Below are 17,982 nucleotides of genomic sequence, written 5' to 3' on the forward strand. Positions count from 1 at the left end.
TATAAGTTAGTGCATCTAGTTGACCCAGAGCAAAAGTAAACTAGAAGCCAGAGTTATACCACATATTTATTTGTGAAGACACATACAGTACACATTTCATCTTGTCATAAATCACATAAGGCTGAGAGGACGATGCTGCAAATAACTAGTCACGCTTTTAATTTAACAACGTCTATTTTTATGACCCTTCTTCAGGCATCCTTCATGTGGCAAACCTGTTGTTTTGCCACAGAGTTCGTTGCTTGATAACCTACGGCGTGGGCGAGTACAGTCGCGGTAATCACAGCTGAAGTAAAAGGTAGTCGAGCAGACGTCGCGGAGATGAGCGTACCCTGTGTAAGATATGAGGGGTGGTTTGTAATGCCACCTGTGAAACAAGAAACAAGGTATTTCCACATACTGGTAATGCTGTCGTATGTACAGCGAGTCAATACAGTCACAGATCATATGCACAGAAACACACAGACGTCAGGTACTTAATAATTAACGTCAGTTCATTTTCAGACACCATGAAGGAAACAGATTAAGATATTTCCTGTAAATCAGTTCGTTATTGATTTTGAAATTATGCAAGAAAATTCTTTACCATTAAGTTTCTTTTTTATTAATCAGCGGTCCCTGTTGACAATAATTATAATCACTTCCCATGCTCTTACCCTTATATACTGTTTTATTTACATTCCTACTGTAAAACACTGAAATTTGACCACAAACATGACTATTTGTATCCATTTACATCTGCTCTTTTACATTTTCTAAATATTTGGCACATATGGAAAGATGGCACATCGATAACAAAGAATGATAGAGTATTTTTAAAAATCCTGAATGCATTCATCTCTGTTTGGCAGAAATTGTCACAACACTGATATCTACTCAGACATGAGCAAATATTCCCAGAGTCCAGTCCTCTGTAACTGCTCATAGTGTAATGACTTATGACACATTCGCCATTATATGTGTGTGTACACTCACCGGTCACCTGTTCAACTCCTCATTAAAGGAACTATCCAATCAGCCAATCACAGCAGCAGCTCGAGGCATTTAGGCATGCGAACATGACGCGCTGAAGTTAAGACTGAGCATCACAATGGAGAAAAGAGGTGATTTAAGAACGTGACAGCTGATAGCGAGGCAATAGTAACTCAAATAACTACTCGTTACAACCAAGTTTTGCACAGGGCGTCAAACCTCGAAGCAGATGACCTTCAGCAGAGGAAGACCACACTGGGTACCACTCTCATCAGGTAAGATCATGAAATTGAGGCCAAAATTCACCAAAACTGGACAAGAGAAGACTGTAAAATTGTTGTCTGGTCTGTTGAGTCTCAGTTTTTGTTTTCACATTAGGATGGTAGGATCAGAATTTGGTGTAAATAAAAATTCATGGATACATGCTGCCATGCGTTAATGGTTCAGGCTGCTGCTGGTGTAATGGTGTAGAGGACATTGTCTTGGCACACTTTGTACCCTTTTAGTGCTAAATGAGCACCGTTTCACCACCACACCCTACATGACTATTGTTGCCGACCATGTCCCCGTGCACGCCTCTTCCAGCAGGATGACACACCACGTCGCGAAGCTCGGATCATCTCAAACCGCTTTCTTGAACGTGACAATGAGTCAGCTGTTCTCAAATTGGCTCCACAATCACCAGATCTCAATCAAACAGGCAATCTTTGGGATGTGGTGGAACAAGAAATTCACATCATGGACTTACAGCCGATAAATCTGCAGTACCTGTGTTATGATGTCATGTCAATATGGACCAAAATCTCAGAGCAACGTTTCCAGCACCTTGTTGAATCTATGCCATGAAGAATTAAGACAGTCCCTTTTAGAATAAAAGGGATGTAAAGTGGTATTTGAGTGTATATCAATCTCTCTGTTTTAGGGCAGTGGAGTCCTATTTTTGATCATTTGAAAATCTAAATGCACTTTTTATTAAACTTTTGGCTGCATTGAAACTCTATTTAAACTGTATTTATTTGAGGCTGTGGTTCTTTTTCACCACAGTGTTTAATCTGTGGTTAGTTGGACTGATGTCAGGATCTACTCTGCTTCCTCGGTCGGTACCTTCAAACATAATTTACTGCTGGCTGGCGGATTGCACAGACCTGCGACACACACACGCACACTATCACACACACGCATACATGTGGCTGAGTCTGCAATCTGGATGCCTCTTTATGTCTCATCAGCTGAATGTCAAAACCAACACAGACAAGAAATATTTCTCCCATCAGACTCCACCTCTTATTTACACCTTTCACCAGCCTCTTTTCTTTCATCTCACCCCTCTCAGTACTCTTCATGTCCTCCCGCGAACCTCCTGTGGTGAACTAGACCTTTTTTTTTTCCATAAACACAATACACAGAATATCAAACAATGCACATCAGCAATAATACAAGCACTCAACAAAAACAACAGCAAGAAATCTTCATCAAAATGTCCAAGAGCTTTGGAGAATGAAGTTTCAGTTCCTATATTCAGGCAGTGCTGTGCCTCATGTTGTGGTTTTCCTACATGTTAATATCTTTAAAGTCTCGCTTCTCAGCTTCTGGAGTTGAATCCAGCCTGGTTTATGTCCAGGTAGATGCCAGAGCTTTAAAAATCATGGATAACATACAAGGACTGGTGGATTTCCTCAGAACTACTAAGTGACAGGACTATTGCCATCTTGTTTCATTCAAGTTTCACTATGTTAAGCATCATTACAATATTTTGTGCTAGCTTTTTTAAAGTTTATACCTAAGATCAACAGTTTTCAACTGAATCTTCCCATCCTTCCCAAAGGAAGAGTGTCTGTGCCAACCTCTCTCCCCTACACCTTTTGCTGCATCTCTATCTGTTGGCCCTGTCTGGCCTGACTTTGGCCCTTCCCATTCATCTCATACGCCGAACTCTTCTGCTGCTGTCGTCGGTAACACCACACCGCGACAATGACTGCAGTTGCGATGACACAAATCGCCACAACAATGGCCGCCACAGTGGGGCCTCGACCGGAAGAGCTCGGAGGGAGGGGAGGGCAGGCGTCATCCACACAGATCGTCTCTCCCATCTCCCCTTCCTGCTCTCCCCTCTCCCCAGTCTCACCAGGCAGGCTGAGCACTAAGCCGTCCTTGTGCACTGGAGGGCTTGGGCCATGATCAAGGAAGGGATGATCGGTAATGTCAGCCATCCAAGAGTCGGTGGGAACTGCTTGTTGTGTGCTGTAGTCTCCGGTCTCAGAGTATGAAGGAGAGTCTGAAGGCTCCAGAAGGTCAGGGGCAGGGGTCCCGATGGAGTCAGGCCACACCTCCTCTAAAACCCCTAGTTCGAATTCACGCACCGTGGTGAGAGACTCTTGCTCCTTGGGCGAGCTGGTGTAAGGTCTAGGAATTTCCACCTCAGTGGGTCTGGGCGTCGTCTTGACAAATCTCCTTCTGTCTTTATCCTCTGGTTTCACCCTCTCTGTTACGGAGTCACCGTTTTCGAAAACAACAGGGTAACCGTCCAGCCACGTGTCATCTGTGGCTGACTTTCCGTCTGCTCCCCTCTGAGTGACGTTCTGATGCTTATCGGCTACCACAGAAAAAACAACATGCCGACGACTATCATCTTCATGGCTATCGTGATCGTCATAGCTCTCAGCGTCTTTGTGTCCAAAATCATCGTGATCATCAAGGTCAGTATAATGGGTGTCGTCATAATGTATGGCACGGTCATCGTGGTCATCGTGGTCATCGTGGTCATCATGGTCATCATGGTCATCATGGTCATCCTGGTCCAGATGTTCCTCAGAGACCTCATGATGTTCTCCATTATGATCATCATGATCCTCCTGGCTTTTGTGTCCGTCGTAAGTATCATCTGGATCGTCGTACTCCTTGCGATCACGGTCCTCCTCATGTTCGCCCATGTCATAATGCTCCTCGTGATCGTCATAGCTTTCATGGCTTTCCCTTTTGTCCAAATCTTCATCTTGACCTGGTTGCCTCTTGTGCTCATCGTGGTCTTCCTCTTGGTGGCTGCCGTCTTGATCGTCATGGTGGTCATCTTCAAGGATGTCGTCCTGGTCATCATGGCGGCTGGTGTCAGGATCATCAAAATCATCTCCTTCATGATCAGGATCATCAGCATCAACGGGATGTTGACGATAGGGCCTTTCTTGACTCGTGTGCTCAATGCTCTCCTCAGATCGGTCAACAGAGGTTCTCTGTGTTGTCTGCGTGGCTGGATTGATGAAGACCTGAGGTTCTTCCTCCTGGAAGGTCTCAGAGGGGAACCAGAACATGTGTTTCTGGGAGAGAAGAGAGACGGGTGCTTCTGTGGCTTCCACTGTATCAATCTTGGCCACCTCAGTTCTCTCCTGCTGCCTCGTCCGAGGACCTACCAAGTCCTCACCAGCCCGTTCCTCATTTTTTTCTCGTTTAACTAAAGCTCCTTCAAATATTTCACTATCTTCAGCCACTTCTCCTCCCACTTTAAGCTTTCTGCTCAGGTCTCGATGGTCCTCCTCAGCTTTGGCTCTAAAACTCGTCTCTTGCTGCTCCACGCTCATCTCTCCATGTGGGTACGCAGCTCCATACACTTCCTCGTGTACATCGCCATGAGCCTCTAATGGTGTCTCAGGTTGGCGCTCTGCCTCTATGTAGGAATCTGTGAACTTGTCCTCGTAGTCTGTGTGACTCACCTCATCTGCAGAAAGACAAAATAGAAATGTGTAAACTTTCAAGTCAGATCAAGTATCTACATTTATTATTTATTATTTTATGACTCAAAGAAAGTTAGCAAAAGTTCCCAAGATATTCAATGCCACCTCTTTTAATTAAATATGATGCCAAAGGCAGTCTCCAGTAGATAGGCATTGCAAATTCTCTGCTCCGCTCTTTGGTAGCTTCATAATGATGCCAAGGCTCTGAAAAGTCACGGTCCTACCAAGAAATAGAAAATAAAACCTACACAAAACCTAAGAAAAATGTTTGTTTTTTGTTTTGTTTTGTGTATTTTCAATGACATTTAGTGGCACTGCTGGATAGATTTTGAGACCTTTAGCTGGAGCCAACTATTGCCATCTGTTTCCACTGATCATACTGAGCTAACATAATCTGGCTGCTGGGTTGGCAGACCCTGACGTCACTGATTCTTGTTTCCAAACCAGCAAAATGTCAGTGTCACTCTTGAACCAGTTCCCCTGGTACACAGCCAGTTCTTTAAATCAGAAACACAAAAGAAAAATGGTTTGAGATTATGATCAAAGCTGGACCTCAAAATGTCTGGGTAGAAAACAGATATTTGTGACCTTTTAGAGGCTCCATTAACTAAACATAGCTGCCAATATTGTAAGAAAATTCAAATCTAGAGTAGTTTTCCCTGGAAAGTTTATGAACGACTGCTTTAGATTAAAAGCATGATTAACTGTTAGCTAATAATCCACACAGGCCATGCATTTTGCCTTTATAAAGGATTAGCGACACAAGCTAAAGCACCAGTAACACCATTTCCATCCCAGCTAACAACTGAGAGTCTGTTCAAACACAAAGAATCAAACTCTGACCACAACAGCCTCTTACCTTTAACACAAATCTGCACCAGTCCATACCACTCCCCACAGCTGTCACACAGCAGGCTAAAGGCTGTGTGTCCACCGGGCATCACGTAACCTGGGACACATGTGTACAGAAGCTCATCTCCCATCTCGGACCCAGAGTGACTCTGCAGGCGTGCATTAGGAAAAGATGGGGGGTCTCCACATGGCTCATCTATCAGCAACAAGCATATAGATGCACGTATTTAGTAATAGAGCTGTTATACTTATTCCATAGGAAACAGTGTTCTCTGTAAATGTCAACCAATGCTTATCAGCTTTATAATATCAGTATATCATGTGTAATAAGAATGAACGAATGAATTCTGGACATGAAGCAAAAGCTTTTATGTAAAAGAATTATGTGAATTTTAAGAACATGAGGATAAAGCATGAATATTAAACAGAATCTGGTCCAATCTTCATGGATAATGTTGTGGATAACTATGCATATTAAAGTTTTCATCAAGGGTGATGGAAAGCAGGTTCGAACCTTGTCGAACTTTGGATTCAGGCGAAGGAATGCCAGGAATTCTGTGTCTGCATCTTTGCATGTTCAGGCTATGCTTTGTCTCTGAACCTACTTTTATTTTCATGTACAGGATCTCGAGGTATAGCTGAGGTGAGCAGGGTATTTGCTTTGGGAACCTCAGAATTGCACCCCTGCTTTTGTGGATGATGTGATTCTGTTGGTTTAATCAGAGCGTGACTTTCAGCATGCACTGGAGCGGTTTGCAGCCGAGTGAGAAGCAGGTGGGATGAGAATCAGCACCTCCAAATCCAAGGCAACGGTTCTCTGCCAGAGTACAGTGGAACGATGGGGAGGAAGGCTGCCTCAAGCAAGAGAATCCAGTCATCCTGGGATGTCATTCACAAGTGATGGGAAGGTGGAGCACGAGATGGATTGGCGCATTGATGCAGCATCAGCAGTAATGAAGACATTTTACCAGACTGTTGAAGCAGAATCTGGGAAGGTCTCTGTATCCCCCAGGAGCAACTGGAAAGTGTGGCTGGGGAGAAAGATATCTGGGATACCCTGCTGCCAACTTGACTTTAGATAATTAAGATAATTAAAGATCAATACAGTTTGTTTTGCATTATATCCATAATATATTGTTAAATTCTAATAACAAGTGTTTTATTGTTTATTATGAACTAAAATATGATTTAAAATGTAAAATAAAGTTTAAAAATCCCCCAAATGGTTATTCAAAAAGACATTTTGACTATAGACTGTAGTGCAACTTCTTTTTACGTGTTTCAGATTAAATGTGGAATCTTTAATTAGTTCAGTGTAACGGTGTGAGTGGGTTTCCCTGACAATGGTGCCTCCAGGGATCCTGTATTTAATATACCCAACCATAACTAGACAATAAGCTGTGTAGTTGGTTTGCCTGTATCAAATGGATGTGAAGTGTTCACATGTGCTCCCACAGCAGAGAGTGTCTGCCAACCTCAGGGTGTGTGGCACATGGACAAGAGAAATCTTCCAAGTTTTGATCCAAAACCTGGCAATGATGTGCCAGATGTGATGTGTGTCTTTTAGTTTCAGCTGCATCAGAACTAACACACATTCATGGATCCAGTTGTTTCACATCACATTTACATTTACACACACACACAAACCTGAGTCATTCATGTCCTGATCGCTACTACCATTCCTCTTCTACGATCCTTACGTACTGTGTATGTTTTCGTGTGGGTTTACTGACCTTTGTCTTTGATGCAGAAGGCGTCCAGGTGCGTTGCGTCCTCTGTGCCATTTTCTGTCCTCACTTCTACAGCTTTCAGCACACCGCCCACAACATTACACACTGTGGTCCTGGAAATAAACAGACATGATATCCATACTGCATAAAATCAAGTCACATGTTCACACTCTCATTAATTAACGTGACATAACACTGACTTGACTATAGAGGAGCATTTCACAATTGCGTCTGTTGGTCTCTGTTGCTATTCTTTCTCTTTGTAACAGCTGTGCTATATTTTGTGCACATTTTGAGCATTCTTAATTTAGTCATCGTCTATTTAATTCTATTTAATTACCTCCAAAGAGGTTTGCGCTTTAATTTTAGCTACTATAATTTTAGTATTTTTGAGCTCTTCTGTCCGTGTGTGATGTACCTGCACAGTTTGCTAACAAAGCTTGCTAGCATTATCAGAACACTTATGTTCACTTCAATAGAGTAATTCAGCAAACATGGCTTAAACCCTGAAATCATCTCCCAGGTCAAACCTGGTTGCAGTTCAGTTCCAAAAACTGAGCAGGACCTGGACAAGATGTTGTTGTTTGCACTCCCAAATAGATGGTCTGACTTGAACATCTCTTAGTGAGGGATAAATATAGATTAGATTGGTGCATTGCAAATGAGATGCTTTGTAAACAATGTGGAGCAATTCTCACCAGTAAAAACATGACAGAATTTTACGCATTACATTTTAGTCAACTGAATCAACTTTAGATTTAATCTAGGATAATCTTATGGTATTTAGTCAACTGAAACTAATTAATGTTTTAATCTAAAAACTACTAATAAAACTGAATCAAAATTTGCTGTCAAAATGACCACAGAGCTGCTATTTTTCTTCTCATTCTTTCTATCAGATTCTTTTTTTAATTGTTTCATCTAAGTGATAACAAGATTGTAGAACACAAGTTTTATCTTTTTTAAACATCCAGGCAACATTCAACAAGTACCTCGAATTAGTGTCGAGGTCGTGTCTCCAACATCGAGTTTGCTTTTTAGTTTTGAACTAGTTTTCAGCCGTGAACAAGAACTATCGCTACAGTCATTCAGCGTTGAAATGTTTGCTGAGTAGATATGAAAAGTTTATTATAGCATCTTTGTGACTAGGGAAGGGCACCGGTTCTGACATAAACGGTAGTAACCAGCGCACATTTCGGTGCTTTATTTCGGTGCTTTTTTTTCCTGAGCTGTGATACACTTCTAGCCAATCATTTTACGTTTTCAAGGATAGTAGGCAGGCCCAGGTACATACGTTCTTTTAGAGCAGAGCTACAGATTAAAAATGCCCAAGGCGAAGCGGTCAAATGTCTGGCTGTATTTCACAGTGAGGCTGTGTAGCTGCTCTTGGTTCTTTAGTCAGACCTTCACCTCACTTTAAAAAAGCCAAGATAAGACTGCCCACAATGCCTCAAAGCAGTGGATTGCAAACCAATGAATAATATCCATCAATTATTTACAGTCTACCAGTCTGCCATCATTTATTTACAGGCCTGACCAGCATGCTGGGAACCAGTGGACTAAAACAATATGTAAAAAAGAGCTAGCTCCAAAGTAGAATTCTGAATACAATGCATTGGAAATGTTTTGAGTATTATATATTTTTTGGCTTTATTTTTGTATTTTTTTCTGGGAGATTATGAATGCAGGTCATTAACTTGTAATTAACACTGAAACATTCCTCTACATATTCCCTCCACCCCTGATATCTAAAGCTGTACCTCTGATTAAGTGCGCATGTGGGAAAGTTGACTACGCACACAGTTTATTCACCACCACTTGATTTGTTGCCCATTTAAATATTATTGCAGTATGACATCAGGGTCCAGGAACACACATCATGACTCAGATATGTTGCAGTATCAGCGGCTGTAGCCTTTGGCACAGTGTTATCCCACGCTGATACATTATGGATAGATGTTCCCAGAGAACAAGCCTTAGGTTACAGCCAACTTCAAATAGAGAAGTCATAACATTGTGGACATAAAGCAGCGCATATTCCACTGGGACTGAATGAGCACAGCTCCTACAAGCTGCAGAAGCTACTAAAGCTGAGTGAATACTCCATTTATGTTGCAGCATAATCACATTATTAACCCGTTTATCATTCAAAAACACCAGATAAGACAAGGCCAATCAGATTATGTTCCCACAGAGGCTGGCAGTAGCAATCAGTCCTGTGGGAAAATTCAGAAATATGAGCTTTAACAGCAAGTTTGATTGGTGATATTAGTTACTAAGAATCATTCTATAGAATAGACACTGGGTGTGCATTTGATCTAAACAAAGCATCACTAATTGGAAATAATGTAACTAGCAGGGGCGCCAGTTTAGCTCAGCAGATTGAACAGGCGACCCATAAACTGTAAGACTATTGCAGAGGCCCGTGTCTGAATCTAGCCTAAGGTATTTGCTGCATGTGTTCCTCCTGCTCTCTCTCCCAGGTTTCCCCTCATCTTTCAACCGTACTGTCCTGATAAAGGCTTAACTAGCAGTGCATTGAGAGAGTGGAGCAGGTCAGACTGCATGCGTGTGCCATGTTAGCTTTGCTTTATGGGGGAGAGAGTCTGAAGGAGAAAAGAAGAAATCACAGAGAAAGCACTCAGAGAGGCAAAAAACACTGACGACTGTTTAAAAATTTAACTTTCATCCCTGCAGGTATCTGTGCCCGAGAAGAATCCATCACCTGACAGTGCGTGACTGCTACAGGGAACACCCAGAAGTATGCACGCATTCATCTGAAACGGCCTTAATTCATTTTTCTTGTATAATGGTGTACAGAGGTACAAAATGACTGACAGGTCAGAAGAAGATGTTAAGGTGGAAGAGTCAGCGTAGGAGGCACTTGTTAAAGCTCCTAATAGACCTACAGACTTATGTCATACACATCTGAGGTGGTTAACTGGCACTGACGCCAGTCTGGAAGCATCACAGCTCACACACCAACGACACAATTATTCATCTAAGCAACCAACATGTGAGTGAGGGAGTGGGTGAGGGTGGCCTTTACACAACCAGTGGGAGTGTGTGTGGTAAGGTGGGCAACAAAACAGGAAAAAAAAAAACAGAGAAAAGGATGGAGGGACAAGAAAAACAGACAAAAACATTAATAAAATACCTGCAATCAATGTATTTTTACCTTTAACTAACATTGATTGATGAGCTAGATATATATTAGGAACCACCATGCTGCGCTTCAGAGTGATGATTTATTTATGATGAAGACCACGCAGGAGAGGAGGATGAATCGGCTGTGAATCGTATTTCCCTCACACACTCTGCAAATTCACAGCCCATAAATAATCAGCGCATAATGTCCGAATGACTGCAGCACCTTCAGCTGTTGGACTGCTTTTCTTACTCTGTGTTTCCTGATATATTAGAAGAACATTCTGGTGCTTTTCTGCAAAACTGCCTCCAACACAGACCAAGGTTGTCTGTGTTTCCTGAAAAAGTTACAGGAAAAGTTCACTGTATCTGAATATACGTCAGATTCCACGTCTGTCATTGTCACTGCTCGAATAAGCCGTCCAAAAAGGAGGTGTGTAGCTCCTGACTTCAGCAGACGGAGCTGTGGTAGCAGGGTGATATAGTGTGAAACGCAGTAAGGGAGTGTGAAAGCTGATGTCCGCTGATCAACATGTACAGAGCCAGCGGTGTATAAAAGGAAAAGATGATACGTCCCTAACCAGATATGTTACAAGCATATTATTGTATGTTAGAAACTCGGTGGGCACTTTGAACCAGGTTAACCCCTGAAAGGCTTTATTTCTCAATTGTTTCATTGAAGTCTCCGTTCATTTTTATAACGAAGTTTCCAGTTTGGGAGTTTCGTTGTGGTTGACCAGCCCTGTAGGTGGAATAGTCGGCCGCTCCCTTATTCACAAAGGGTCACTACAGCAGGATATGCTAAATGCCCTTCAACCTTGATGAAAAACAAGGTTCAAGAAATCTGTGAAAGAACCCCAGCACTCACAGACTAATTGTATTTTATAGTCTCTAATATACTGTAGAGCAGGGGTGTCAAATATAAGGCCCGGGGGTCAGAATTGGCCTGGCAGAGACGCCAACCCGGGCCGCACTGGATGTTTTTTGAAAATGTGATCGAGGGCATTGACACTGAACTTCTTTTTCTCGTACTGAGATAAAATGTGCAGTTAAACGTCTTTACACTGAGAGAAAAGGGGGATTTTTACGTAAAAGTTTTGAATGAACTCGTAGTCGTGTCATTTAGAACAACCATTAATAATCATTTGGATTTTGGCTTACATACACCGAGAATTTCAGGGTCAACTTAACCATTTATTGGTCAAACAAAGAGCACGCTTTGCTGTGAATGGACCCAAAAAAGCATCTCAACTATTATTCATTAAAAGCAGGCATGTGTTCACCAGGTGTCTGCGTCCATTTAAAAGGAACATGTTTCATACTCTTCATACATTTTTCTATTAGGAGCTGCAGTGTAGGATACTATAGTAGCAGTAACAGTGTTCATGAGGTTTTATCCCTATAATCACCACTTGTCAGCTTCATCTCCGTTTAAGCAAACCGGGTACCCCTCTTCCTCCAGGCCCAAATCTGCTCTGTTCTGAAAGCTGTGAGTGTCGTTGCCGTGGAGATGAGAGGTGTAAATGGAGGCAGTTGTCGACATGACACCCCATCTCAGAATTCCCTCCTCCTCCAGGAAGAAACAGAGGAGTCTTTCTCCCTCTCTGCTTCCTCTCTCTGTTTTTTCTCTTTCCCCCCTGAAATGTGTCACTCTTCTATCTCCCCGCTCGCTTTCTTTACTTCCTCTCTCTTTCATCCATTCCCGAAACCTCCGTCTCGCACACACACACCATAATGACCTCTGACATCTCCTCTGAAGACAGCTGCTATTCTTACCCTACTGAGCCCCCGTAGAGCCACCCGCGGGTGCACGGGGAGAAGTAGCACTCCACCACAGCGTGACGAAGCTCCTCTACTGATGCCAGGCGGCCGCGGTGCGAGGCACAAGCTTGCTCAGCATCTCTGAAGCCCTGCAGGTCAGAGGAGTTCCTCAGGTCCAGCACAAACACTCGACCTGAGGAAATGCAAGGAGATTAACATTAAATAACATTTTATACAAACAAATTCAGGATAATAGCAGAATGTGTAGGAAGTAAATATTTTTAAGGACTTCTTAAAGCCTCACTCGTGAGTGTGAAATCTCAGCGGCACAGTCGTGGATGTGCAAGGATCTGCTTTGCTCACCCCCCTGTGATCATTAATTGACTGCAGGAGCGATCGCAGCAGCATACCGGTCCTGTCATTACCACCCCGTTCTCACATCACGGCTGTCCAGTAACACAGGACAGAAATGTGCTCCAGGTTCATAATCGCAGGAGTCACGTTTTTGAAATATTTACACGACTCTGAGATAAACCAAAATAAGCTGTATCTGGCACAGAGGAGAAGTCTTCCTTCGAGGCTTTCTGCCAGACAAGCTCTCTAAAAATGTGTTGCTGAAAGGCTGTAGGAGGGCACTGGTGAGACAAGCTGTGCACGGGAGCTGAAGTTGCTGCTTATAGTCGTTCTTCTGAGTTTACTGAATACCTGCAACTTCAGAGAGTTATCTGCAGAGGCGTGATCAAAGACAGCTGTCTTTCATCTGTGGGTTTTAGGTTATTTTGAGTTTTGTGGTTGTTTATTAAGAACTTTTAGCTTTCTTTTCATTATCATTTTAAAGCCTCAGTTTTGATGACTGTTGTAGACGGAGACATATTGTCATTTGTTTGTATGATTCTGTTACAGCGATTATTCTGTTTTAAGTTCATGGTTCGATATTCGTTTAGTGTCCCTGGTGTCTCTGTGCATCATGCTTAAATTTCTATCCGTGATTTATCACTTCCTGTTTTATTTTGACAGTCATTTATCGTTTTGTATTTGCTTTTACTTCCCTTGTCTTGTTGTCCCTAATTATTTTCAGTTCTTTTTTTCTCCACTCCCCCTGATTAGTCCTCACTGTGTCTCTGAGTATTTACGGTTTCATTTTCCCCCATCTGCATCTGTTTCACCTGCTCTTGAGTGTGTTTTGCTTCTATTTTGGATTTATTGGTGTGTTTGCCTCATTGGACTTGGTTTTTATTTTTGACACATCTGTTTATGAGCCCTGCATTTGTGTCCTTTTGCCGCACCTTGTGGCAAAAGCTGCAGCAGATGACACAGCAGCAGTTCTGTAATTATTTATAGCTATTAATAATTTTTGATGATGTTAACAATTTTTTCTTATCAGTTTTTTACGTTTCAGACAGGTGAGCAGTCACAGTCAATGACTGCCACCAGCTGCAAGATCACTTTTGTTTTATTGTCAATAAAAGTTTGACCCATTTAATTAAGTTCACAATATTCTTTCTTGTCAATCTTAAGTTTCTATCTTCATTCCTCAATTTGGTCCATATATGCAGGAGTGTCATCAAGGATGTTTCCTATAACTATATAAGACAGAAACTGTAACAACTGTAACAATGAAAGCACATTTACATTTAGGTTCCTCTAAATAAATTATTCTCTGTGCATTCACTGAATCTTTAGATCCCAAAGTCACAAATAAAAGAAGAATGCAATTTGGACTGCTTATTATTCATTTTTAATAAATATCTCAGATATTATGACAGTGTGTCGAGTAACCTTAGGCTACATGGAAGAGAAGCATCTTTTTTAAGCTGTTTGGAGGGCTCGCCTGCACTAAATGAAATTTCTCAAAAACCTATATAGCTATCGATCCACGAGGGGGCACCAAAATCTAAAGTTGCCTAGAGCATAAAAAGGGCTAGAGACAGCCCTGCTAATCAGCCACTGAAAATAATATAAGAGAAAACTTTTTAGCAACAAAGCAGTAAAAAAATAATCTTCTCTCGTGCACTCTAAAGGTTTGAGAATGACTGCTGGACAAAGCAGACCACTCACACAGCTTAGAACAAAGAACAAAGTGCGGGTTTAACGGGAGAAATAGTGTGGTGTAATTGTCTCTTTTGCCATTAAACATTTATTTTAGAACACCTTTTGACTCTAACAGGCTTGGTGCCAATTGCTGGCGCGCTACGCGTAATTGGCGCACATCACCACCACAGCTTTAGCAAACGGACAAAATTAGATCAGAAAATAATTTTACAACGAGGTGTACGGGTTATTTCAATGATTTCAAATGTTTACTTACCGTCTGCAGTTACAACAGTCACCAGAAGACAAACCAGGCATCCAAACAGCAGCAGTTTGTGATAACAGCGATCCAGCATCTTTTTTCTTCCGTCCACAGCTGTACACTAACTGTCAACTCTTATTTTTAAGAGAAAAGAAAAAGTTTTCAAAAACTTCAAAAATTTGTATTTACAGGCTTACAGGGTTAAGCAAACTCCTGCTATTTCCCTGCGGGTGGCAGAGGTTGGCTCTGGGAAGGTAAGGGGCTTGTTAACAAGTGAGGATGTTAACAGAGCTGCTCAGGAGCGAGGCGGTTATCGCCCCAAATAGTCGCACTGGCAAGCAGATGGAGCACCTGTGTGAAAACTCGCGTGCACCCGCTAGAAAACAGGCGACGTCACGCCACAGTGTCTTGAAGGTGGGCAAAGAAGAAAGAGAGAGAAAGAGAAAAACTTTGGCTGCAGATTAAAAGGGATCCAGCCTGCTCAGTGTTTATGAGCTGGAGTAAATAAAAGCCTGTAAACTAGGAGTGAATGTACATTTACGATGATATTAAACACTCTCTAACAAATAGAGGACCTGTACACCCAAACTAAACACATCCCAGACCATAATAATCTTGATTAAGGTGTACTGGAGCTGCACTCGTGCGAGTGTGGATGTGCGCGTCCCAAATTGGTAACTAATGGTCAATCTCACACAGTTTTGACAGTGGATGTCGTTTATCTAAGAGTTATGGATGTTTTCTCAGGTTTTCAAACTCAGATCAGAAAATCTGAGGCGATATTAGAAAAATTATAAAGACTGCTTTATTTTTTAAATAAAGTTCAAAAGTAAGATTGCATTGAAAAATGGATGTGCTGTTATTACTGATGAAGTGAGGTGTAAGTAACAATGTTTGCAATTGACGTGGAGCTAAATGCATGCAAAGACATTTGTTTTTTATTTTAAACTTAGCACAAAAAGTAAGGAATTTTGTGTCTGGTTGATTATTCCTGTGTTGTAACAATGCTTCTTGGCAATAAATCTGACACCTTTGGAAAGCCGTTTATTTCCCCTTCAAATGTTGGGACATTTGTAAGAAACAGGCATTAGTGGGTTGAGCAGCTTGTTCTGCTATTGACTCTTGATTGGTGTCATTTGTTGGGTTGGATGAAGAGTCTGAAGTCTGAAGAAATAGGACACATTGGTGATTTAACAGTTTATTCATTTAACAAACAGGGACCTTAGTACCATGTGGAAAAACTATGCACAGCCACAACAGGTTGGCACCTCCCCCTCATGCTGGCCACCAGCTTGGTCACACACACTGCTGTGGGATGGTATCCCATTCTTCAATGCAGCATTTATCGCAAGTCACCTATGGTGGTTGTGTTGGTCACTGTCACGGAGGAGCAGGGAGGACTCGGCGCAGACTGAAATCTCAGAAAAACTGGTTTATTTACACACTCCAGGTGCACTATATACAGGTGAAGGAGAAGGGGGCCAGGGTTCCCAGGGGTGCAGAGAGGGGTCGGGAAAAGCGTCCAGAGTCTCCAAACCAAGCACGAGAAATCTGCATACAGAGAACAAGAGTTAGCACGGAACTTTCACGGACAGAGCTCAAAAACTGGCTGAGGCTAAAGTAGCACTGACGAGCGTTACTCAATAGTCCAGCGGCGAGGTGCTCTCAGTCACTGCCTTAAGTAGCGGGAGCAAACAAGGTGAGGAGCCACAGGTGATTGCCTACAGGTGGTGGAGGCCGGGAGCTCACAATGAGCTCCGCTCAGGCAGCAAGCAGAGAGAGAGGAGAGAGAAAAGACAAAACATAACATGTAGCCACACAGGGCCAGCCGAGCAGGCACGGGGACCATGACAGTCACAGAATAAGGTGTTTGGCACTGGCAGGAAAGATTTGGCAAGTTTTTCATGGGTGCAACCCACACACTCAACTCTGCTGCTCAACCCACAAATGCATTCTCCAGAAAAATGGCAAACAAACCCATAAATATCAGTGCCTTTATTCATAGAAAGGCTGCATAAAAGCATTATTTTTACAGTGTTGTTTTTATTTAAGGGGGAATAAAAAGACTTTCCAAAGGGATCCCATTTATTAGCAAGAACCATTGTTACAACCACGAAATAATTGATCAAAGACATGCCAGCTTTATTTTAATGACCGTTTTTCATTTAAGCCTGTAACTCCAGCACTAACACTACTCTCATAAATTGTGGAATTCAGAAATTCAATTTGAGGGGAAAACTAAATAAGTACCTGCATGCCAGTTAAAGTGATTTTTTTGTTTAATAAGTCATTGTGAGAACCTTTTTGAAGAGCAAAAGTTATTTAATTTGATTGCACAGAGTTAGGTTAGGATCGGGGTCATTACTGATGCAAATTTAGACCTCACAGAGTTCACTCATTTATTAGTCTAAGAGGACAGTGAAAAATATCAAAGAGTGGAGCTGCTTGTTTTCTCTAAACAGCATGTCAATTAATTAGGGGGGGAATTTATAAGCCCGTGACTGTCTGTCTGTGAAGTACCTGTAGCTGACAATGTTTTCAGAGGTTATTATAGTTAACTAAAACTAAACTAAAAACTAAAAATATATGTGAAGAAAACATTTTAGTTAATTAAAGTAAAAATAAATAGACTGTTAAGGAAAGTTAACTAAATGAAATTATTTTTTCAATTAACAAGTAATATAAAAAAGATTTGTAAAAATATCTTTAGTTTTAGTACTTGTTGACCTTGTAAAATTGGTTATCAAAACTTAGCTGATGAAGCGTTGGTGGACGTGTTTATTGAGACTTTTGCCATCTAAACAACTGCTTTTAAAAGGTTTTGTGTGTTTTACTGTAATACCTCTGCTGGTTTTCCTAAATCCTGCCTCTGACATATCTCCTCCATTCAACAAAAGAGTAAACTAATGCTGACATTAATAGAAACTTACCAAAATGAGCAAATCTACTCTGGAAATTAACTGAAACTCAACTGAATTTTAAACAAAATGTGAAAAAAAAAAAAAAAACCAAAAAAAAAAAACCCCACAAACTTGCAGCTCTCAACTGAGTGAATGTGAACAGCTGCACCACTCTACAGAGGACTGTTTCCATTTCACTGTGTTTCTGTCTAAACTAGAGAAATAAAAAGGGAACAGAAAGAGGAAAACAATTTAAGAAGCACTGTGGGAGCGATGTGTAAACCCTCAAATACAGAACTCTTTCTCCAAGTAAAGCAATCCCAACAACAAAAACTTGATTTTTAAATTCCTTAAGGAGTGGTGCCATCTTTATTGAAGATTCACACTTAGTCATCTCTTTCACATCTTTCTTTCACATCCCATGTTTTCCATTTTCGTAGTTTTCCGTGTTTCCTGTATCCCTCTGGAGTCCCCCATTACTGCCTGCTGGCTTTGAATCCCCTCTCTAACGTTTTTCCATGTCAGTCCCTCTTCTCTACATTTCCTGTCACATTCTTTCAGCCAGCACTCATGCACCTCTCATGCTGTCACGGATGTCATCT

At 41.7% G+C, this 17,982-nt stretch overlaps 1 protein-coding gene across 1 annotated transcript; it reads right to left on the minus strand.

Moving 5' to 3' along the window:
* Window positions 1–2,169: 2,169 nt before the first annotated feature.
* Window positions 2,170–14,777, minus strand: susd5 (sushi domain containing 5). Its single transcript, XM_026156559.2, has 5 exons — window positions 14,496–14,777; window positions 12,203–12,380; window positions 7,283–7,392; window positions 5,557–5,745; window positions 2,170–4,681 (listed from the first exon to the last, which is right to left on the minus strand). The coding sequence occupies exons 1-5, from the start codon at window positions 14,572–14,574 to the stop codon at window positions 2,826–2,828; spliced, it is 2,412 nt and encodes an 803-aa protein (XP_026012344.2). The 5' UTR covers window positions 14,575–14,777; the 3' UTR covers window positions 2,170–2,825.
* Window positions 14,778–17,982: the final 3,205 nt, after the last annotated feature.

This window comes from Astatotilapia calliptera, chromosome 22, assembly GCF_964374335.1.
Source record: "Astatotilapia calliptera chromosome 22, fAstCal68.1, whole genome shotgun sequence".
NCBI classification, from domain to species: Eukaryota; Metazoa; Chordata; class Actinopteri; order Cichliformes; family Cichlidae; genus Astatotilapia; species Astatotilapia calliptera.